Source organism: Stigmatopora nigra, chromosome 9 (genome assembly GCF_051989575.1).
Source record: "Stigmatopora nigra isolate UIUO_SnigA chromosome 9, RoL_Snig_1.1, whole genome shotgun sequence".
NCBI classification, from domain to species: domain Eukaryota; kingdom Metazoa; phylum Chordata; class Actinopteri; order Syngnathiformes; family Syngnathidae; genus Stigmatopora; species Stigmatopora nigra.
Window position 1 is genome coordinate 3672254 of NC_135516.1, and position 25061 is coordinate 3697314.

Genomic DNA, 25061 nt, shown 5'->3' on the forward strand with positions numbered 1-25061 from the left:
GTGTGTGTGTGTGTGTGTGTGTGTGGATGTTTGTGCGTGTGTGTGTGTGTGTGTGGATGTTTGTGCGTGTGTGTGTGTGTGTGTGGGTGTGTGTGTGTGTGTGGGGGTGTGTGTGTGTGTGTGTGTGTGGGGGGGGGGGGGGGGGGGGATTTTCCCCCGGAATCCTGTAGGAAGGTCACGGTGGTGTGTTTCTTTTGAAGGCCACAGATAGACACACTCCTATGAGCAAGGAAACAACTGCACACAAAAGAAACCAAAAGGCTAACTTGTTTTTACCATGATGACTTTGTGATTGCTACATCTGTTAAAGATTTGACAAGACACAATAACATGAGCTTCACGAGAAAATATTGAAAGCTAAGAAAAGTAAATTGCTACTCCCTCTATTGTTCCAATTCTATATTTTCTGTCCTTCACATCCTCCAGGACACTGATGTTAATTGCCCTAGATTCTTAATAAAGAAATTGTCTTTGGATGCAAGTGAAACCCCTTGTCTCCGATTTGAGGACGTGAACGCAAGACAGGAATTTTACATAGATTGAGAGACACAGTTGATTTTAGTTTGTATTTACTGGAATGAGAACAGACACAAATCCATATTACAGTGTTCCCTCGCTTATCGCGGTTAATGCGAAGTAGGTGTGCCCCTTCAAAAATGCTTAAAGAAACGTCTAACACGTGCACAAAAGCACCACCAGGCAAAAACATCATAGTAGTCCGAATGGAGGATCTTCTGCAGTTTTTTTGCACGTAAGAAACATCGTTATTGGGAGTTGTGAACATTGTTTTTTTGGGCGGTGAAGATGTGCCTGTAAACAGCCATGACGTCATCAATGCGATTCCTGAACTCTCACCATGTTATTGACAATTTCTTTGATGCAATTACTAATTCTTATTGAATATTTTGTTTCGACCTCTTGTAAAATGTATGTAATTTATAATTTTAACTTAATATCTTTAAATTTTTTATTTATTTTTTTTCCTGAAAAAAATCAGCGAAGCTCTGAGTCCGCTATAGCTGAAGCGCGAAGTAGCGAGGGAACACTGTAATCCACTTGTGTGGAGTTTGCATGTTCTCTGGGGCCTGTGTAGATTTTCTCTGGGTACCCCGGTTTCCTCCCACATTCCAAAAGCATGTAAGGTAGGCTGATTGGACACTCTAAATTGCCCCCAGAGATGGGTGTGAGTGTGGGTTGTCCGTCTCCCTGTGCCCTATGATCGGCTGGCCACCTATTCACGGTCACAGTCAGCTGGGATGGGCTCCAGCACCCCACGCGTCCCTAATGAGGATAAAGCGGTTCAAAAATGAGATGAGATATTTATATAATACATTTTAATTCATACTGAAATATTATATATATAATTTAAATACATTTGTTTAAAATCAGGCAGCTGCCAGTGCCCATTGGAAGCGCTTCGGGCTCACAGTTCTGCGATCAAGGGTTCGATCTCAGGTTGGTCCTCACTTTATGGAGTTTGCATGCTCTCCCTGCATGCATGGTAGGCTGGTTGAACACTCTAATTTGCCCCTAGGTATAAGTGTGAGCATGAATGGTTGTCTGTTTCCTTGTGCCCTGCGATTGGCTGGCCACCAATTCAGGGTGTCCCATGCCTGATGCCCATAGTTAGCTGGGATAGGGTCCAGGACCCCCCGCGAACCGTGTGCAGATAAGAAGTTCAGAAAATTAATGAATGATTAAAATCAAGCAGCCTGGTGGAAGACTAGTTAGCGAGTCGGCCTCACAGCTATGGGGTTGAGGGTTCGATCAGATTTCCATTCACGAACTCAACGCATCATACCTAGGGACAATTTGGTGTTCAACAAGCTTACCGAGCAAGGCACTTTACTTCTCTCTACAGGTAAAAATTGTCATTACACTTGAAGTACAAGTGGATTTTCACAGCCTGAAAGCGCCAAAAAGATAAACAAATCATTGTTAAACTCATTATTATTATTGATTCATTAATTTTCTGTACCGCTTACCCTCGGGAGGTGTCGCTGGGCGTACTGGGGTCTAGCCCACACAACCACAGGCAGCTGGTGGGCACCCTGGAGCCTATCTCAGCAGACTTTGGGCCAGAGGCGGTGGACACCCTGAATCGATGGCCAGCCAATCGCAGGGCACAAGGAGATGGACAACCATGCATACTCACACCCATACCTAGGGGCAATTCAGAGTGTCCAATCAGCCTACCATGCATGTTTTTGAAATGTGGGCGGAAACCTTAGTACCCGGTGGAAACCCACTCAGGCCCGGGTAGAACATACAAACTCCAAACAGGTGGACTGACCTGAATTTGATCCCAGGAACCCAGAGTTGTGAGGCCGACGTACTAACCACTCAACACGGCAGGCTGCTGGCACTGCTGACACTTTTTCATAATAAATTAACTTAGGGAATATGTTTAATTTTCATAATATATGCATCTATTTTTCAACAGAAAAGCTTAGTATGTAAAATAATTTAATCGTAAAAAAGGGACTAGCGGCCCGGTGGCGCGAGTGGTTAGCACGTCGGCCTCAGAGCTGTGGGGTTCTGGGATGAACTGCAGGTCATGTCCATTTGTGGAGTTTGCATGTTCTCCCTGGGCCTGTGTGGGTTTCCTCCGGGTATTCCAGTTTCCTCCCACATTCCAAAAACATGCATGGTAGGCTGATTGGACACTTTAAATTGCCCCTAGTCATGGGTGTGAGTGTACATGGTTGTGTGTCTCCTTGTGCCCTGGGATTGGCTGGCCACCGATTCAGGGTGTCAGCTGGGATTGGCTGCAGCACCCCCCGTGACCCTAATGAGGATAAAGCGGTTCAGAAAATGAGATGAGAGGAGAAAATGAGATGAGGTACGATAAAGTGGCATAAACGTTTATAGAAAATATAGTTTCATGCATGTAAAAACAATTTTCAAATAACATGTCTATGTTTTTTTATCAGAATGGACACATCCATCTGGATAAAACATATAAATATCATATTTGTTTGGTGATCTATATTGTAATATTGATGTTTGAGTTTAACCTGTATGTATTTCAGTAAATTGAATGTGTTCTTTTTAATATTCAATCTGGAGGAATTAAAAAAAAAAAAACTTTTCATGCTGTCGCAAGTGAGACTACTAGTTTTTTTTTAAGTCTGTTCAAAATTGATATAATTGTAATTTCCGAAGGCACGTGAAGTATACATTTTGTCGCGTGGCGAGGGTGGGCCGAGTGACGTAGGGCTGAGGCTCTTGGCTGTTTATTGTTCCTTCTTCAACGCCGATACAGAAAAACAGGCTAACACGCTTTTTCCACGCAGTTTACGGTGGGGTTTACGAAGGTGTGATAGTCTGGACAGCTGACTCCGCATTACGACCACCATGGCATACGCATACCTCTTCAAATACATCATCATCGGAGACACAGGTAGGCTGCAACAAGCTAGACTAGATATTAGCTTGCAGCTAGCTGTTAGCCTGTGGCTAGCGGTCCATTTCCGCAGTGTTGGATGTCCAATGACGTGGTAAAAGTAGACGCAGAGGTGGGATGACAGTTCTCCCTCTTGAACGATTTAAACCCCGGGGCATGGTTGCTTATAGGAAAACAGCACTGTAAATTAAATGTCAAAATTCTAAGTCCAACTACATCAAGTATAAAAATGTAGCAGTAGCTGTTTACGTTCACTGACAGAATACGGGCCTCTTCTTGGGGTGGGGGTGTTAGCCGCAGCCAGCTAGCATCCTGAACTGCCTAGCCAACATTTAGAGTTTAACCAAATGTTACGCAAGCGACGATCACATCAGTAAACAACCATGTCTCAAATTCGGGATAGATCATAAAATAAGAACCAACAGCGTTGTCATGGTTCCAATTAATAAAACCCAGGAGGAGGAGGAGGCCAGTGTGGAAAACCAAGGCTCAGATATTCCCCGAAATGGCGTAGATCGGTGGTTATTTTAATTGCGTATTAGGTAAGTGAGTTATGACATCTCGGGTAGTGTATTTTTTTCCTAACTTTTGAAATATTATTGTTGTCAACTTCTCTGAGTGTGTACTAGGTGATTTAAACAATGATTGATGTTTTCATCTGGACACCTGCCCGCCCTCACAAGGAGCCAAGCCATTTGACTTTTTCTCCTGCCTCAATGCGTGAAAACACCAAAATATCGAAAATACATAAATACATTTTATGGGGGGATCAATTAACACGTTGTCTGCGGTTTATAATGGTTGACGACCAGTCCATTTGAAGTGGGAAAGTTGGCAAAAAAAGAAATTCACTGTTCCAATTCTTTTTTTTAATTTAAGTCTTTTAATATATTTTCCTGATATCCACATGTTTAGACTAGTAAAAATAATGCACCCAGTGAATGACATTTCCAATGTTTTTATATCAGAGTAAGCCTGTCTAGTACCTACTCAATAAATGCTCTGTTTACAAATATTATGGCATACTAAGTTATTATCATTAGAGCAGCCCGGCACGAGTGGTTAGCGCGTTGACTTCACAGTGGGGGTTCTGGGTTCAAATCCAGATTGGTCCAACTGTGTGGGTTTCCTGCGGGTACGTATTCTGGTTTCCTCCCACATTCCAAAGACACGCATAATTAGGCTGATTGGACACTGGTTGTTTGTCTCCTTGTGCCTTGCGATTAGCTGGCCACCAATTCAGGTTGTCCCTCGCATCTGGCCCGAAGTCAGCTAGGATAGGCTCCAGCAGCTCCCGTGACCCTAGTGAGGGTAAAGCGGTTCAGAAAACTAGATGAGATGAGTTACTATCATTAGGTTCTAAAGAGAAGTCGTCTCACTCAGCTGACATGCTCGGCAAGTGGTTTGATTTACAGGAGCCGAAAGGCACGCAAGTACTGGAGTGGATCCAATCTTGTGTCCAAATCTGATACTGCCTAATACTCCCCTAAAACTTGCCCCATTAGGCGCCAATTTTGATACCTACATCAATAAATTTGCTGCCAACCCTTCCACTTCAAATAGACTGGATGTATACGAGGGACAAACTGAGTGAAATTCACAGCAGAAGAATGCAAAGAGCCGCTGAATTCATGTCCACCAATGTCAATGGCACTAAAAAAGTGAAAGGCAAATAGCGTATTTTCTCTCATTAGCTGTATTTTTAACCAAAAAAATTAGACTTGCACAAGACTTGCTGCATTGCTGTACTCTGTTTCACCAGTAGATGTTGGCAAAATAATTTTACTATTTGTTAGTTATTTTCTGTTTTCCAATAAGAAAACAACCATTACTGGATGAAATATTAACGTCCTTATGAAATTGACCCTAATAATGTGCTTTTGATTTATACAGTATCTCAGAAATAGCACTTGCAATGATTTTTTTTAAGATTTTCTTTTCAAGGTAACACAGTTGTACTCCCTATTAAAACCATGAAAATGGACGTGAAACTTGTTCTTCAGGGGGCGTTAACGATTTTAAGGCAATTTTAAGGGCGCATCTTATACACGAGTGCAGTTTATATGCGAGAAAAGATAGTAGTTTAAGTGTAGTATGCCGCCACCTTTTTTATAAACTTGACTTTTTAAAAGCTTGACTAGTATTCCAAAACTACAAAGAAGCATTGCTGGTTGAGATTTTTCTCTCTTAGCAAAGTGCTGTTACAAATTGCCAAGTTCTTGTATATATTATACACGACAATAAACAGCAGGTGTAGTGACTGGATGTAGTCATCCTAAAGCAGTTTGTTATACCAAAATTCCCTGGTATGCTTAGGAATAAAGAGTTCAAAATTCTCTGGAATTAAGATGTGAACATGTCACAACACAGAGGGGTTGGTCTTGGGTATTTTCAAGTATGATTTATTTATTGTTATTATTTTAAGATTTTTTTGGTTAATTTATATGTGAAAATTGCAATACTTGGATTGTAATAACCAGATTTTTGTTTAGTTAGATTTAGGAATTTTGTGATAATCACATTGACCATAATACAAATTGTTTGTGATACTAGTGTTATGTGACTTTTTTTTTTTTAAACGTAGTTTAATCTTAATATAATAGTAAAGTCTTTAGTAAATTAAGGGACTCTCTTCCATCTGGCCTTTATCAATCCTGTCTAGCATTCTGCATCTCAAAATGTAGCTATTCCATAGAAACCTGAGAATCACCATGGTATGCTCTCTAAAATAACCTGTACCAAATCTGGCAGTTATGTAGAAGGCGGTTCTTAATAATTATTTAGATATTAATCCTAATGTAGAGCTGATCGATTTTAGAAAAAAAATCTTGCCAATATTATTCTAATGTGATTCACCTTTTCTCTTCATATTGAGCCTTAATGAAAAATTCGCCAAGCTATATTAAAATACCTAATTAAAAATTGCATCCTGCCATCAAAAAATAAGCGCAAACGTATACTGCTCGCATTCAAGTATTATGGAATCTTCTAAAGTTTTTAAAAATTGGTTCTGAATATGCTAACTCATTCCATTGCGGAAGTTTTAGTTTTTTTTGCCAAAGTTGTTTTAACTTGTATGCAACTGTAGGTAGAATGGTACCGGAATGATTGGCCACTGCCATCCTTCACCACTTTGTGGCTTCAACATTCACAGCTTCACTCTATTTTATATCAGGCATCCAAATAAAATATACAGTGTTCCCTCGCTACTTCGCGGTTCAGCTATTGCGGACTCAGAGCTTCGCAGATTTTTTTTGGAAAAAATAAAATAAAAATACAAATATTACATTGAAACAACATATTTTACAGTTTTTTTGTTATAACATGAATTTCACTCTCTCTACCCGTATTCTATATGGTGTACTGTTTACAGGAGGGTAAAAAAATAAATAAATAAAAAATAATAATAATTAAAAAAAATGGAATTAAATTCAAATCAAGCATTTTTGAAAGGGAATCCCTACTTCGCGGAAATTCACTTATCGCGGGTGGTTCCATGGACTATATCTCAACTCAACTCCTAAGAAGAAAAATGGTGGAAATGTAGAGTTCTCTGAGTGGACTGGAGGGCTGGGAGCCCCAGTGAGTGTGGATTTTTTTCATAAAATCAAGCCCTGGGCAACCTTATGTCGGACGCCATCACCCTCGAAAATAGAACACTGTGGGTGGACAGGAAGGCCGGGATCCTCGCCGAGGCTAAATTTTTCCTGAAATGCGAGCTCCCGGCGATCTTATAGCAGACGCCGTCGCTCTTAGAAAAAAAAATAGTCCTCTTTGGTCAGGTAAGACAGTTCGACGGTGTGAAGGAGCAAAGTGGAAGTTTAATTTCCAAATCTTCACAGAAATAAAGATGCATAACCTGGTCTTAGTGCTTTGAGACATTGGCAAGAAATTGTGAATATGGCTTACAGTTTGAAATAATGTGTCCCCGAGATTGATTACTACATGGTCATAGCCATCGAAAATGGCAATCGACTTGACGCTGTCAGATCTCCCCAACACAATGTCCCTTGTGCGCCAAAAACCTCCTGCATAACTCCTGCTGACCAGACGACACCTCTCGAATCTGACGAAGATTTACCTGACTTGGAATAAAGCTCTCAATAACTTGCACACTAAATTATTGACATCACATGGTTATGTAACAATGAACAATTAAATATTGGTGATGATCAATGGCTTTCTTAATCAGTGCAAGCAATCACTGAGTAAACCATTATTGTAGGTTTATTTTATGTGCGATTTGTCCCCTTTCACTACGGGGTGCGCCAATTTTAGTTTTGCTGCCTTTTCCTTAAGATTTTCTAAACTTGTGATCTCAATAATATATAACATTGTTGTTAATGATAATTCTTTCTTTTCGTTTATCTTTTCAGGTGTTGGAAAATCTTGTCTATTACTACAGTTCACAGACAAGCGGTTTCAGCCTGTTCACGACCTTACCATTGGTAAGACAGTGTGCTTTTCTACTATACTGTATATTTATCAGTAATCCTAAACGGTATATAGTATGCTTGTATGAATGGATGTCAGTGCACAAAATTAAATTCGATTATGATTAGTACATGTCAATACAGATTTTTAGGTTATTATTTAACACTGGAAAGAAGATATTTATTGTGCTTTTTCCAGATTCCAGTCATGAAGTGTTTCTTTTTAAAATGGAGGGAATGAGATTTTTACTTTTTACCCCCTGATTTTTGTCAGCTGTACTGTATAGTATAGATGTTGAACTTTTGAACTTAACACATATCTTATGAATTATTAGCTCTCATGGCTTTAGCAAAATACCTGATTTATTTTAAGAAATTTTACATCACATTTTTAAACAAGTTAACCTTTTTCATTGAAACAAACTAAACTTAATCCTGCCTTTGCATATATGGAGCATATGAAAATACCCAGCATCCACAGTGGTACCTCGACATACGATCTTAATCCATTCCGGGACTGAGATCGTATGTCGAGCTTTTCGTAACTCGGGCGGACGTTTCCCATTGAAATGAACTCAAAACAAATTCATTTGTTCCAACCCTCTGAAAAAAACACCATAAACAGGATATTGGATTGGAAAAAAATATTTTATTTCTTCTAATTTGCCATCTATTAACTAAGTAAGACATAACTAGTGGTTTAATAGTAATAAAATGTGTTTAGTATAACTAAAATTGGGCGGTGTTGTGTGCACAAGTATACTTCATTACCCAGAAAGCCCTCTTTTTGCCCGCGCATGTGCGTTGTGCGTTTCCTGGTCGAAACTCGTCTGAATAAATCGTTCAGTGCTCGTAGATCTCTGTTTAGACAAAAGAGATGCGGCAAAAAAGGCAGTCCGCTACAATGATAAACAGCCTCTCATGTCATGGCCACCTGTCTTGGTTGCATCTCGAAATTTTGATCGTATCGCGGGCGAATAATTCGATCGAAATTTTCGTCATGTCGTACCATGAGCTGATCGTAGGTTGAAGTTGTTGTTGTTGCACTACAAGCGCCTGAGGATTGCCCTCAGATAGCACTAGAGCTGCCACTGGAACGCGGATTATTTCATCCGGGGGGTAGTCGGAGGTGAGGGGCAGTCAGATGTCTCCGGCTGGATGAAAAACGTAGGGTGCCACGGTCCTTGTTGGCAGCTCTGAGTGGTATTTGTTGGAATTCGCAGGCCGCAGCGAGCGGCCTCTCAGGAGACACCACGTGAAGGTTTCCAACTTTGTCTCCCGTAGGTTGAAGTACCACTGTTAATAGCTTAGCAGCCAGTTCTCGGTTACGAGTCTTTGATTGAGCTGTCTGCTTATTCTTATTTGAGAAGGACATACTGAAGTCTGCAGTGTTAAAATTTGAACAATAAAAAAGTCAGTGAAATGATTTTAATTCTCAAATGCAGAAGTGTGCTAAACAGTAACTATTCATACTGTATGAGAGAAACTCAACTTTCTCCTTGCCAACTATCACTGTGAACTGAGAAAGTGTCTGACATCTGTTTTTTTATTTATTTTTAAAGCTGCTTTTTGTTAATTGAGGCTACACAGAAATCTAAACTCATGGAATTTTTTGGTGAACATTTTAAAATTTAAATCTCTTATACTTTCTCTCCCAAATTCAGGTGTAGAGTTTGGAGCAAGGATGATCACTATAGATGGCAAACAGATCAAACTGCAGATCTGGGATACGGTAACGTGCATATATATTTTTTCTTCTTTTAATTTATTTCATGTGAATTACTAAATGGATTTGTACTCATTCAAGTGTTAATATTGTACTAATACTATCAATTTAAAGTCTTTTTTCATGGAGTTTTACCATATTTATTCAGGCATAATGCGCACCTGAGTATAATGCGCAACCATAATTTGTGACTAAAAGTTGGCATACATTTTTTTTTTAATTTCTTAGTTTTTCACAGCTCACACAAGAATTGCACCATTACTGGTAACTGGCAAATGCTGAACACATGTCACCATGACAAACATTTATTTGCAACATTTGGTACGGAAACCCGGTAAAACAAACTACTATCAATATGAACACAATTCTCAAATCGAATTTACAATTTGAAATCCCTAAATTTTGCCAATTACACTCCAATAAATATGGTACATATTAATTAAATCATATCATCCTGTCAAAAATAAAACACACAGACCTATAACTATTGAAATTGTCAAAAAAAGTTGTGTAATGTTGTGGTTCAGCTCACCAATGGCCCAATGGGAGGACAGAATCCGGCAGAGGGCCGTATGTATGACTCAGAAGAAAGAGTGCACTCGTGTTTATCTTGCGACGTGTTGGAATACGAACTTGATAGTAGGTCAGAGGAAGAATTAAATCCCGAATCACCTGAGATTTTACTGCACAAAACAACCCAATTCCTTAGCCACTCATCATTTGTCACTTGGTGAAAGGGATCTTCAGTAAAATGTTTGGATCAAAACAACAGAATCCGCTACTTGCCGGCTACCACCGCCTTCCATCTGCTCAATTCTCTTAGCTCCCGCTTGGTTGGACGGAAAAGAATAGAGGTTTATATGTCTATGGTCCTATGGAGTGTGCAGGAAACTGCTGAGGACTTTCTACGACACTGAGGTGGCATCTACAGTGTTTTATGCAGTGGTCTGTTGGGGATGCGGGAGCACGGAGAGGGACAGGAACAGGCTGAATAAGCTGGTCAGGGGGGCCAACTCTGTTCTGGGCTGTCCTTTGGACTCTGTGGAGGAAGTGGGAGAGCGGAGGATGCTCTTGGAGCATGCAGTATGACAAAGATGAAGTGAACGTGCCGAACATCATGTGTGGGAATGCTGCTGGCTTCATGGTAAAGCCAGTCTTGATCTACAAGTTTGACCCTCCGTCCTCATGCTTTAAAAAATCAAGAACAAAACCTTGCTACCTGTCTACTAGATGAGCAACAGGAAAGCTTGGATCATGAAACCCTTCACAAATGACTGGTTTCTTAAACTGTTTCATCTCGAACGCGAAACTGTACCTCGCTGAAAAGGGGGTGCCATTCTCCTGCTGCACTGGGCAGGAGGACTTGAATTAAATTGAATGCATTTATTGTCATTAAACAAGTATAATGACTTGGACGAAAACTCCCATTTACCTGAATTCCGCCATTTTGCATCTCCTGTCTTCCGCTTGCAAGTTTCAACACAAATTCTGACACAAAGCAGGACGTTTAAGAGGTATTTTCAACGCCAATTCAAAATCCATACAATGCTGGAAGAAGCTCGCTTTAGTCTGCATGATTCGAAATGTATGTAATGTAATCCAAAGAAAAGGCATGACGCTGTATGTATTATCGATGCATCATTCTTCTATGGTGAAGTTTTCCTACTTCTGTGTTGAGTGCCACCCATTTCAGCGCCAAAGAAGAAGCGGTGCCCTAACATCTGCTATTTTTCATCTTCTGACTTCCGCTTGTTAGTTTCAGCGTGGATTTTGACATTTTTATGAACTTTTTTTATACCCAAGATAGAAAACCGCGATGTACAGAACCCGCAAAGTGGTGAAGGATCACAGTATGTAGGCCGTGAAAAAGTATTGCCCCCTTCCTAATTTCTGTGTTTTTGCATATTTATCACACATGATGGAAGAATTGATTCTACTGTCTAACAGCAACTTTTGAAGGAGAACATTCGGGCCCTTAGATTGTGCGCTCAAACTCCCGCACTCTTGGAGCATGCAGTATGACAAAGATCCAAAGCCAACCAACAGTTCCAACTCTGAATGGCAAAAATGTCTCACCTTTCCTCCTCCAAACATAATGCTGGGCATTGTGGCCAAACAGCTTGATTTTTGTTTCGTCTGACCACAGAACTTTCATCCAGAACGTCTTATCTTTGTCCATTTTATCAGCAGCAAACTTCAGTCGAGCCTTAAGGTGCCGCTTTTGGAGCAAGGGCTTCCTTCTTGCTCGGCAGCCTCTCAGTCCATGCAGATGCAAAACACGCTTGACTGTGGACACTGACACCTGTGTTCCTTCAACTTCTAATTCTTGGCAGATCTGCTTTTTGGTGATTCTCGGTTGAATCTTCACCCTCCTGATCAATTTTCTCTCAGCAGCAGGTGATGGCTTGCGTTTTCTTCCTGATCGTGGCAGTGACAAAACAGTGCCATGCACTTTATACTTACAAACAATTGTTTGCACTGTTGCTCTTGGAACTTGCAGCTGCTTTGAAATGGCTTTGAAAAATCCTAGTTGTAGAAATATCTCAATAGATGATATTATGTTCTTCACAAGTGTATGTACACTTTTGACCACAACTGTATATGTCTTCGTGTTTGTGTTGATTTTATTCATTCGTAGTCGTGCTTCTAAATAATTGTGTGACTGAATTTGGAAGTGTGCAAAATGCAGTAAAGTATTTCACCAGCAGAGTGAGGTAGAACACTGCTGTAAAATGCAGCAAATGAGACGAGCAGGGATTTTTCTGTTAATGATGACAGATCTCATTCTCCTTCTGGCTCACTAGTTTGAACATGTTACCTGATGTTCATGTGATGTATGATTGCAACGATAAAACGTCTGCTGGCTTTTTTGGACATATAATATCACCATTAACAATATATTTTTCAGCAGTACAAATTTTCTGATTCCCTGGGTTGCCAGAACAACAGGCTTTTTTTTCTTTAGGTCGACTCATTAGTACTTTGACATGATGACTGATTGCATGATCCGCCACCAGACTGGTTGACAAAGTTAGATGACTGGTCGAGTGATTCACACACTTCCTGGATGTTTGGTTCAACAACCGAGCTTGTAGAGACGATCTGCAGCTGCTGGCACAGAGCGCATTTTGTTTGTGTCTGAGGCCCAGATGAGACATAGGCAACATTGTGATTTTACACTGGATGGAGACAAGGAATGAATAGATATGGTGGGGGGTGTAGGAATGCTTTCCAGGGAGTTCAGCCATTGGGGGTGTAGTTAAAGAGAGAATGGAACGATGAATAATGGAAGGAACAAACAGTGAAGATGAGACAATGAAAACAGGAAGAATAGACCTGTGAATGAACATTAAATGGTGAGCTGTCCTATATGCCAAAATGTTTACATCACTACAAGCTCATGCAAATATCCTTATAGCTTATGTATGGAGAACTGGAGGGTTGTTTTCTTTGTTACCAAATGCTTTGAGAGAATGAGAGAAATTGTGAAAGATAGAAGGAGCAAGTTAGAGAGGACTCCATTGTATCCTGCTATAGATGCGTCTCTGTCCTGCCTTCTCCCAAACTCTTCGAAATCCCGGAGCTAGAGTGCTCTTGGGGAATCAGGGTTCTATTATCTAGTTGCCTTAAAATCACCAATTTTTCACATTAACAGTTTTTTAAGGACATTTACATAACTGTCGCATTTAATGATAGGACTGTTGATGACCATTTCTCCCTACGGGCATAATATTATTCTTATTATTACAAGCTATAAATCAATCACCAAAGAAACATGTGAAGCCCATGAAAAGGGAAATTTTGCTATTCAATGAGACATCAACCGTATCAATTAAGTAATATCTGTATTCTGTGTATCGGCAATTCTGACCCTATAGTTCCTTGGCCCGATTATTGGCAAAATATGCAGTATCGTACACCATTATTCCTTTGTCATTTGTTAGGAAGGGGTTCACTATCAAATATTGTTAGTTGATTATTCTGATGATTAACAGAACAAATTGATTTAAAAAAATGCTTTAATTCAGAAAAACATGATTGTGTTCTCCGTTTTCTATTAATTGGTTTTGCTTATCTTATTTTTTGAACCTCAATATTTTCGAGACTATGGAACTGTATTAATAATTTTCTAAAGAAAAAGCACATGATGACCAATATCATCTATTCAACCCATTGAGAAGCGTTCTGCTTTAAAGTTTGACTAAGTTTATTTACAGTTGAGGGACTGAAATCAACATTTGGGTAATTTTAGTTGCAATTCAATTACTGAATGATTAAATAGTTTTCCATTTATCAATTGTTGAAACTGTAGTGTCGAACCACTTAAATTATTTAAAATTCAATTTCTTTTCATCATTATATTCGTTTCTGTTTAGGCTGGTCAAGAGTCATTCCGGTCCATCACTAGATCTTACTACAGAGGAGCAGCAGGAGCACTCCTCGTCTACGACATCACAAGGTACTAGACAATCACAAACTCGCTACTGCACTATAAAGGTTAAAGCGTGTTGAGAAACAAGTTGTTCACGTTACCAATTATATTTTTGGAATGTATGAAATCAAGAGTACCCAAAGTATTTTGCCATGTAGGTTTACTGTCTAGAAGTTTCTGCAATACAAAATGTATCACAATAATGTCTGGTCGCAAGACAATTTTCAATTCAACAGGGTGCAAATGAGTAAATTTGCAGCTCAATTCTTTAACGCAAATATTTGGGTTTTACTTTAATGTTGTTTCTTTATGCAAAGTATAGCATGTTTTCGTTTTTCAATTACCACAAGAAACATTTTCCAATTTATAACTCCAATGGTTACATTTTGGTAAGTTAGAGTTCCTTTATGTATAAAATATGAACTTTAGATGCCGTGCATTTTTGTGCTATATCAATGAATCTATCAAAAATGTGGTTATTGTGTGTGTAACATGTGTCATTTGCAACTAAGGGACTATGTTCATTTTATGTGACTCTTTAGTATCTTATAAATAATGAGATGTTAGAAGGAAAGTGTATTTTCTAACCACTCCATCTAAATAATACTCAAATATCGTTAGCATTTTAGCACTGACTCACCTCGTGTATTCTTTTGATCAAGCCATAAATAATATATTTATATTTTTTTCCCTTAATTTCTAGGAGGGACACCTTTAACCACTTGACGACTTGGTTAGAGGATGCTCGCCAACATTCCAACTCAAATATGGTCATAATGCTTATTGGAAACAAGAGGTTTGTTCCTTTATTTTCCAAAAAATACAGTAGCTATGAACCTCGGGTACCAGGTGCATTTGCTTGTAAAGGAAAGGTTGGTTAGAAAATGTGTAATCACAAAGACTTCCTACCTCCGCCCCACGTTAAATGTATTGCAGACAATACAAGATAAGAAAAAATCAGTTCAAATGTAATACATGGTTTCTCAACAGTATTGACTCACTTTGTACCTACAGGTTAAGTAATGTGGTGTTATGTAAGATAGATACATGTCAAAATGAAGCCTTTTTTTCTAACTATATTTTAGTGGTGGTTTAGGACAACACTTGATTTGTTTTAATATTAAAAATAACCTTTAACAAATATCAGTTTGTCACAGTGCTGCCTTTAGATGTGATGGCTGTCAGAATGTGTAACTTTATGTCAAAATCAGATTCATGTTTGTTACTGGATAGACTAAAGGAAATTCACAGACATTGTGCTCAATGCGAACTGTGCTCCTCAAAGCAACGTTGAGATAGCTTGGTGGCCAAAAGTGGTACTGTAAATAGGATCGAAATATTGCAAGCTCTCCATGCATTCTCCCTTCAGGTTGATGTTGCATTTCAATCAAAACCAAACCTGTATTCAAAGATCCCGTCTTCTTTAATGCCATGAAACTGTCTCTGTGGACTTTGCCAGATGGGATCAAACATGGGACATTGATAGGTGGGGAGGGAAATATTCTCTGATGAGGAAAAAAAAACTTTATCCTTGGCAGTCCAGATTGTATTACTGGCATGGCAAGGAGATCCAACTTTTCTATCTGGCATGATCTGGAGTGCTTCTTCACTCAGTGAAATTTTGGCACTTCAGGGGAGTGGAGGGTCATCATATGGCTGGTGGTTATGTGCAGATGTTGCGTCCTTCAGGACTGATGGCCCTCGTCTGTGTGGAAGCACAGGTGTCGCGTCTGGGATTTTCAACTTGACAGCTTTAGTTCAGTGTTTGCTTAACCAAGAACTTCTTAAGAGATGATAGAGTCACTCTTTTAGATTATGCTGCATGTTCCACCGATTTAAATCCATTGGAGAACATCTAAGGATGGATAGCAAGGGAACTCTATAAAAAGGGCCATCATTTCCAGAAAGTAGATGCCCTTTGGGAAGCCATCTTCATCACTTGGAGTAATGTTTCCAAAGCCCCTGGAAACACTCACATTACACATTCCGAAACATTTTTTAAACAGAACAGTGGCGCAACTAATTTTGGTATTCAACTGAGATGTTATTTATTTATTTATTTAAAGTTTTGGAGGGTTTTTTTTTAGCGATAGTCTTTTTGATCAGCTATTAAAAGCCATTTTCAATTTACTTGTTGTTTTCGATAAATTACTTTTTCAAAGTGCTTTTAGTCACTCATTGTAGCTATACTTAAAACCTCATTAAGATCCAAATGGGCAAAAGGTAATTTCTAGGATTTCTTTTTTAACTGGTCTGGGATTTTGATCAAGTCTATATTAGAGCCATTGAATATTTGAAGTGCAAATCTTACAGAGTGCTCCGTTAACTGTGGTTACTTCCTCATTTAAAATGGTTTATTACTCCATTATGTGTTTTTGCATTTCAGTGACTTGGAGTCACGGAGAGAGGTAAAGAAAGAGGAAGGGGAAGCATTTGCCAGAGAACATGGCCTCATATTTATGGAAACCTCAGCTAAGACGGCCTCAAATGTAGAGGAGGTAATAATACACACTTGCAAACAAGAAAATGTCATTTAAATATCATCCTTGTCCTGAAGTTCTAATTTCCTCCAATGGTGCATGTAGAACACTGAAACATTTAAATGTACATAGCAGATCAGTTGAAGCCAGTAAGTATATAAACTACACACGTGCATATGAATTACTAATTGTAACGTCTCTTTTAAAGCATTAGATTTCAAACCTTTCTTCAAATAAACCTCAATTTTTATGTACCCACAATACAATTGCGTGGCAATGAATAGACCTGAAGACACATTGTAATACTTGAAAAGGGTGCTATGTAAACGACTTCTTTAATTTGAAAACATGCAAATTAATTCTACTGAAGAAATAGCCCATTTCAAAACCACTCTGTTATATCACTGCAAGCAATCCATTGAACTCTTTTCCCTTCACTGTCTTGAAACCATGATAAATGCGTATATCATTTTGTCTATTCTATTTAGTGATCATTAGCACTTCAAATATTTGCCAATATCAAAGCAAATATTTGAATCTAAAAGGATAAACAGCACAAAATGACTGAAGCAGTAGAGGCCAAAAATTATTTTACGATCCCTGCCTCTTTGCAATTTTCCTTTTCCCCCCCCTTTTTTTATCTTCTCTCTGACACCTTTCGTCTATTTTACATGCACTTGCATCGTTCCCATGATGCTGCAGATGATTTATTACATTAACTCAAGCTGCTGGATTCTTGACGGATCAGCACGATCTTTATTAATGGCAAAACAGAAAATATGATTCTTAATAATAATCCTCTAGAATTCAAAGTTATTCACGCTGACTTGAAATGTCGAGGATGAGTGGCTGTCCTCTTTAGCTCATGGACACATCCCTAGTGTTGTCGATGATGAATGCAGTGTTGTCTCCTGGGACTCTCCTCACTTATCCAATCACATAAATAATCCCATCCTATACACTCCATAGCATTCTGTCCTCAGGCTTGTCTGTGTGTTTACATTGATTTTTCCCCCCTCTTTAACCCATTTCTCCTAGCACGCATGCGCTCGGACACCCCCGCGTAGACACATACAGTCGACTAGGGCTCTCAGGGGTTAAAATGAGGAGGAGGAGGAGTGTGCATGTGTGCTTGTGTGTGTGGTATGATTAATTTGTCTCATTAGTGTCCTCTGAATCCTCCTGATACCTCTCCTCTTCTCAGCTCCCTTCATCTGCACTCGCTCCATTCCTCCTCTTCCCCCGACGTCCATCATTTCCTCTTTATCCCCTCCCCCTCACTCATACCATCCACCCCCCAACCCCCCACCACCGCCCTCCCGGCGTCAAGCCACCCCCGCCTTCGCCCTGTCCTTCCCTCCATTCATGTCTTGGTCTCCTCCACCCCCTTTCTCCCTTGTTGCCATCACCCTCTTTCTCAGCAGTATATCAGCCAGTTAAAGTTCATACATATTCATGTCTTCCACTCTGCCCAACCCCGAGCAGCCAATCATTGAAGGTTCTCTAGGTTGATGATAGAAAATACATTTCTGTAAGAATCCTCTATTCATCTTTGTCAATTTCCCCTTTCCTTGTCATATTTCCCTTTTTCCTCTTGACTGCTGCTCCTCTTTTTTTCATTCTCAGTTCCTCTCACAAATTCCTCCTGACTCCTAACCTCTTGTTCCTTCTTCAGTCCATATTCACAATGCATCCTAAATAGACATGGGAATGAATCAATGCAAGTAAAGAGGCCAGAAGTGAACATGAGTGCACCAGAGCACCCCATGGACACTTTAGACTATTTTAATAGGGTGCCAAATAGAAGATTATGAGATCATTTTAATATACTACCATACCACCTTCGACTCCATCTAAAGCCACTTTTAGATGCACTCATTTTAACATTTAGTCAGTCATTCCCCTATGTTTTCTGCTTCCATTTTGACATTGGTCCAAAAATCTTTGGTCCCTGTCGCACTCACAATTGAGATAACTTGAAACTAGGGTAATATTGTAATCACCCTATGTTTGTAAAACCTGGTTCATTCATTTATTTTTTGTTCAAAAATTAGCAATTTATGTCACATTTAAAGTATATCAGTATAGTAAATTGTATGTGTATATATTGTTTGAATCTCGTTGATGTATGTGGTACAGATTCTTACCTTTTGTATAGAATAAGAACATCAAATCAAAACCAATGAAACGGGTTTCATTTTTGGGACACTTGGGGGTTTTGTCATCTTGATTCCCACCCATTCACTATGTGCATCCCTCCACTAGCTGAATAGTCATGAATCAGGTTAAATTTCTTTCCCCGCATGGAAAATTTCATAAGAATGTGGCATTATCAGCAATGGGGGCAGTGTGTGCTAGCCGTGTGCAAAAGTCAGTTGGTAGTAAAGTGCAACATTGCAGAACAGCGTCTCTTATTAGCCCATTTGGGGCCCAAGCAATCATCAATGTTGCACTATTCCATGACTTTTTTAAACTGTACATTTTAAGTACATTGCATCACTATTTGTATTGTGATAGACGGGAATACCATTATATCAGGACTCAATCATTACCAGAGCCAATTAATGTTTTCCAGACCATAAAGCAGGGGTCCCCAAATCGGTCTTTGAGGACCGGTGTGAGTGCTGGTTTTTGTTCCAACCGATCCAGCACAGACAGTTTGACCAATAAGATTTCAGCAGAAAACAAGAAGCACCTGACTGCAATCAACTGATTGCACATGTAGGACACCAGATTGGTGAAAAGGTGTCCTCTTTACTGGTTGGGATGAAAACCCGCTGCAGCCCTTTATGGAATAGTTTGGAGACCACTGCTATAAAGCATTTGTGACAGGAATCACATTCCCCCCCATGCAGCCATAACCGAAAAAAATAAGTCTTCTCAAAACTTACACCATAAGATTATTATTTAGAGAGATTTAATGGAGAAATTTATACTGATCATCAGGTCCATGTATCCTACTTTAGCCTGCTGTAAGACTACCTGGACAAAATAGAAACACCAAATATAGAGATGTCGCATAATAAGCCTTTCAATAATAAAATGTACCATATTACATTTGTTCAACATGTATCAACCTGCCAAGGGTCACATGTCTAATTTCTAAATATCACCATTTGACACACCTTTTGTAAAGCAGTGTTACAAATTACTTCACGCTAATGTTCCTAAGTTCATTAAACAATAGGATAGTTGCAACATACTTAGGCATTTGGCAAAACAGGTCTAAGCCCTTATTTGCAGTTCATGTGAATGGAGGAGCACACCGTAACAAAGTAACCAGAGTGACTTTAGATTTCTAGAATTCTAATATGACAAAGTTTACAAAGAAATGGTTGATATTATTGGGTGTTAAATACATTTTAATAATGGACCTATCCCCATGTCAAAAGTCATTAAACTCTAAGAAATGGTTGAATATCTTGTCTTCTGTCTTCATTTCAGGCTTTCATCAACACAGCCAAGGAGATTTATGAGAAGATCCAGGAGGGTGTTTTTGATATCAACAATGAGGTGAGACACCCACTCTCCCCCGTTTTTTTTCGTTTCCAATGAGTTTTCTCTTGCCTGTTGAGATTGTATGTTTTTGTGTTGACAAGTACCCTTGAATGCAACTTATTTTTATATCTGCCTTTAGTACTTACTACATAGTATAAGTCCATATTTATTTGTCTCTCCCCTGCTCATCTTTCCCATTTTGGTCACAAAATACTGGATATTTCCTTCTCTAGTCTTAAGCAGTTTTCATTCTCACATATTTCTCATACCATACAAGGTCTCAGTCATTCATAAGAAAATGAAAACAGCCAGCCACTGAGCCAGTTTTCCATTATCTAGTCGGGCAGATGCCTATCTTTATTGTGGAAAAGTTTTCCAGACAGAAATTTGGATGTGTAATCCAAGAATATATGAAAATTGTGTGCGAAAATAACTTGGCAACCTTTCATGTACTACAACAGGATAGTGGCTAAAATTATTCCTCAATGTTATCGGTTTAACCACCTGTGGGGTACTCCATTTCTCTCCAATTTTAGTTTTGCTACATTTCCCTATCATTTGTCGATGCAAATAGTAGTCAGACCACAGTAATTTTACTGATTTACTGTAAAGAGGGGCCTTGGATCTTAAGTATAATTTGTTCCCTGAGCATATTCTAAAATTGCATGGGTCAATTGAAACGTTTCATTTTGCATGTTTGATTCGGACCACAAGCGTACTGTGTGCTGCATAGGAAACCGATTTAAGTGTTGGACATTCAGGAGTCTAAAGAAGTCATCTAGATTTTACAGCTATAACAAATATGTGGAGAGTGAAATTTACTGGAAATATCACCCAAAGGGGGCACTTTTATTCATTTTATTGAATTGTATTGTTTACATTATATTTAAAATAAGTGTTGCAAGTATTTCTGCCTTTTTTGCACCGAAAATGAATCAACCAATACTTTAAAAACCAAACAAAGATGACATTTTAGTGTTCTGTTACACCCCTGGAAAACGGTGCTCGGACGTTTGGTCGCTGGTGTTTTGGTTGCTGGTCTTTTAGTTGCTGCTCTTTTGGTCCCCATTGGTAGCCGGTCTTTTGGTCGCCGTTAGGGTTAGGGTTGTCAAATGTACTTAGATATTAAAGCCTAATCCTAACGACGACCAAAAGACCGGAGACCAACAGGGACCAACAGAGCGTCGACCAAAAGACCAGCGACCAAACGTCCGGTCACGCTGGAAAACATATCTGAAATCGTCTTTTTCCAGAAAGATTAATGGAAATATCATTAATTTTAAAGAAGCGCCCCAAAAAATATGGCCCGGCACAGCAGCATCTGAGGCGCTGTTGTTTCAACTAGTTCCCAATGTTCAGTCATGCAGTATCCTAAACCTCATTGTTGTTGTGTAACATTGTTTGATGAGGAGTTAAGCAATCATCACACTGGCTTTCAGCAATATCCAATTCACGTCGAATCCTGTATGTCTGTTACTAAATGATACGATTTATTCTCAGGCAATTGGCTCAGTGTCCTGTTTCACAATCTACTTGCCAAAGAACCTTTGTCAATGTCCCTATTAACATAGGCAGAACGTGTTGTATCTAAACACCAATTGTGTGCCAGTCCTCACTCGTGTCCACATTGCCTGGACCAGCCAACCAGCAAGTCTAAGTGTTAGTCAGTTAGCCAGCCATGAGTGGTTTTGTTAGGAACAGCAAGATGGAATGAAGGCAGGCCAGCCGGCCAAACCACATCAGCTGACTGCCTGAGAGGGGAGGAAGAGAGAGAATGTGTGTGAGGGAAGCCCCACCAGAAATGTTGGCAGCCTCAACGAGAAAGCACTCACACACACATGGCTTTAGCTCAATAAACGTGATTTAAAGGCATATACAGTGTTTCCCAGAGGCACGACTGCTACCGAATGTAGGCGGGTGAGTTACGCTGTGAAAAAGGGAGATAAATATATACAGAAGGATCGAGTGAGCCAGCCACACACAGAGAGACCGTCGCCACTTTAATGGAGGAGGTGGAGGGGAGCCTTCAATTGAGCAGATGAGAGAGACACATAAAAGAATTGTGTCTCTTGGCTGTCCACCCACCTGCCTCTCGCTTTCTAAGGCTGTCTTTTTTTTTAGTGCCATTCATTTCTCATAGTATCCTTGAGAGCTTGTGTTTCCTCTCGAGCACCTGTTGGTCCCTCTATGCCGTGATCTAAGCGGAGACCAGGCAGTCACTGTGTTATGTTAATCTCACCTTAAAAGCATTGACACACTCATTCGATATTCTTTTTTTTCTGAAATGCTCACGTGTTTTTTATTTTGAGCACATGAGCATATATATATATATATATATATATATATATATATATATATATATATATATATATATATACAAGTGAAAACTGGGAGGTATGCCAATCTTGGGGCTAATTAGCTTTCTTGATTTGACATTATTAGTGGAAGCCACTTCCTTATTTTATTGTTTGTACCAGCTTTTTAATTTTGGTGAGAAACAAGTCACTTGGTAAACATGAATTGTTGCCATCTAACCTGTTTTCACCACCCCTTTATGAGCTAAGTCACTGCTAACAACATACCTGTCAATTAATACCCTTGTTTTATAGGTTTTTGGATCATTTCAAATTGTGTTCGCCATATAATTACTTTTGTACGGGAGTTTTTGGTAAAAAAAAACATTTTACGTAACCCGAATCTTCTCGCCTACTGATAGCAGACGAAAACGTCATTGTCGATTGCTAATATTGCCATGCTTTCAGCATATGCCCACGTGCGACAGTCACATCTGCTTTTTCACTCTATAAATATAGTGCGTCAGCAAGCAATGTAACCAGTCAGCCTAGCTGTCAGCGACTGATTAGGCACCCCACGTCCACTTTGGGGAAAATGTTAGAATTACGTTTTAGACTCAGCCCTACATGAGTAAATGTGACGCGTTGCATTTGTATGGTTTATTATCACTTGATGAGTGGAATTGCAATCATTAATAAGGGGAGCAATTGGCCCAGTTTGAGAGGTATGTAACAGGGCCACGTTCGTGTCAATTTGATGCAGATTTCAGAACAATTGCAATATTCTCATCTTGATTAGGGGCGGACCAGTGAGGTAGTGGTTAGCGCATTGGCCTAACAGTTCTGGGGTTGAGGGTTCGAACCCAGGTTGGTCCTTGATGTGTGGAGATTGAATGTTCTCTCGGCCTAGCGTGGGTTGTTCCTCGGCTACTCGGGTTTCCTCCCACGTTCCAAAAACAGGCAGGATATGATGCTTGAGTACTGCAGAAAATGAATGAATCATCTATATTACTTTTCTAAAAGGGTCATCATTTCATACATGTAAAATATTGGTGTGATTTTATTTTCCATTTTTGCTGTTTCTCTTCAGGCTAACGGTATTAAGATTGGACCTCAGCACCCCACCACCAACTCCACATTGCCCGGTAGCCAGGGAGGCCAACAAGCCGGAGGTGGCTGCTGCTGAAGGCCTCAAAACAGACCGCTTCATCCTCCCCCTTTAATTCCTCTACACCCATCCCATTGCGTTTCTGCTGAACTGTGCAGGCTCAGTAACAGTTTGTTACCCTTTCTCTCTCTCCATCCTGTCATCCATCCATCCCCTGTCGTACTTCCTTGCTTTGTTCTTTCTCTCAGACCATTTTTTGCTAAATTAAATAATACTTGAGGGTCTCATGGCAGCATCCCATGAGCTCAACCTTTAAATGAATGGTGTCAACTCTGCCTCACTAAATTTTGAATTTCACTTTTTCCTTGGGGAAAACGCAATGGTTTTAAATGGATTCGTTTTAAAATTGGGATCATGCAGATGTTTAGCTTGCTCATGGTAGAAAATAATTTGTCCCCCTATTGACAGTCCTTTTGAGTAGAGGACAGGAAATACAACCTGAACGGCTGTATGGAATCATATACCAAGTGTTGCCTATACATATACATGCATATACACACATCTTCATGTTTTTAAAGAAAACAACACAGCTCCTTGGTAGCAAGGCATGTTTGTACATGTAGTTCCTGCGTGTATAGGGATGATATAGGCATTCCAATGAAGTCAGTCTTTTTAGTCACTACCCGCCGCTCATAAAACAGCCCCCCCTTATCTTTGTCTCTCGATGTCAACTTGCAGGTGAAATGTATTTAATGAACACTAAACAATTGTGTGGCTGTTTTAAACTGTCCTGGGGAGAGAATAAAAGACCAAACTGTCGAGTGTGAGAATGAGTCCTTTTGGAACAGTAGAACTATTAAAAAAAGTTAAAGAAATATCTAAAGGATGTGGAGAGAAGTGGCAGCCATAATGAAGTTATGAATTAGAAGGGAAAAAAAAGAAATTATTGGATTTTTTGTTAACTGTATTTATCAGCCGCTATTCTGTGTATATATGGATCTTTAGATTTTTGTAGCTTCTTTGGCTGTTAAAAACTGATACTTGGTAAGTTGGAGTCTTCACCAGGCCTTTATTAGAATAATAAAAAACAGAAAATAAGCATTCTGGACCAACTAGCAACTTCTTTCAAACACTGACCAACCGTATTTAAATGGGTCGCTAGAAAACTTTTCTTTTAAATGGAAGATGTGAACGATAACAGGCTGTTTCGAAGATCATGTAGAGTCTCTGGTGAAGAATCGGCTCAGGTGTCAAGGCATCGACAGTTTGAGCAAGCTATAACTACCATCACAGAATAGTTTGCAGATATACTAATGTGTTATTTAGTGCTTGATCAATGACTCCTGCAATGTTACCTTGCTTGAATTGTAATGGGCATCATTTTACGGTTTGATTCATTGCTTACTTATTTTGTTTATACTTCCCCATGCATACGTTGCGCTTTTTGACTTTGCTCACATAACTTGTGTTTTTTATTGCCAAAACAGCATGTTTACTTGTGCTTCATTAAATAAAGTCGGGGACGAAAATCACTTATGATGAGACATCAGAATCAGCTGTCTGCCTTAACGCCACTCCTACTGAGAGATTTGGACAGTCGCCGAAAAAACAAATTGGCAGCAAATGTGCTTTACCACAAACTTTTTGGATTCGGATGTATTAATGCATTAGATACATGTTGGGG

At 39.5% G+C, this 25061-nt stretch overlaps 1 protein-coding gene across 1 annotated transcript; it reads left to right on the plus strand.

Annotated features, from left to right (window-relative positions):
- The first annotated feature begins 3188 nt into the window (after nt 1-3188).
- Nucleotides 3189-24196, plus strand: rab2a (RAB2A, member RAS oncogene family). The gene is made up of 8 exons (XM_077724436.1): nt 3189-3403; nt 7783-7854; nt 9504-9571; nt 13942-14024; nt 14701-14793; nt 16384-16495; nt 19922-19990; nt 23360-24196. The coding sequence occupies exons 1-8, from the start codon at nt 3358-3360 to the stop codon at nt 23453-23455; spliced, it is 639 nt and encodes a 212-aa protein (XP_077580562.1). The 5' UTR covers nt 3189-3357; the 3' UTR covers nt 23456-24196.
- The last annotated feature ends 865 nt before the right edge of the window (nt 24197-25061 follow it).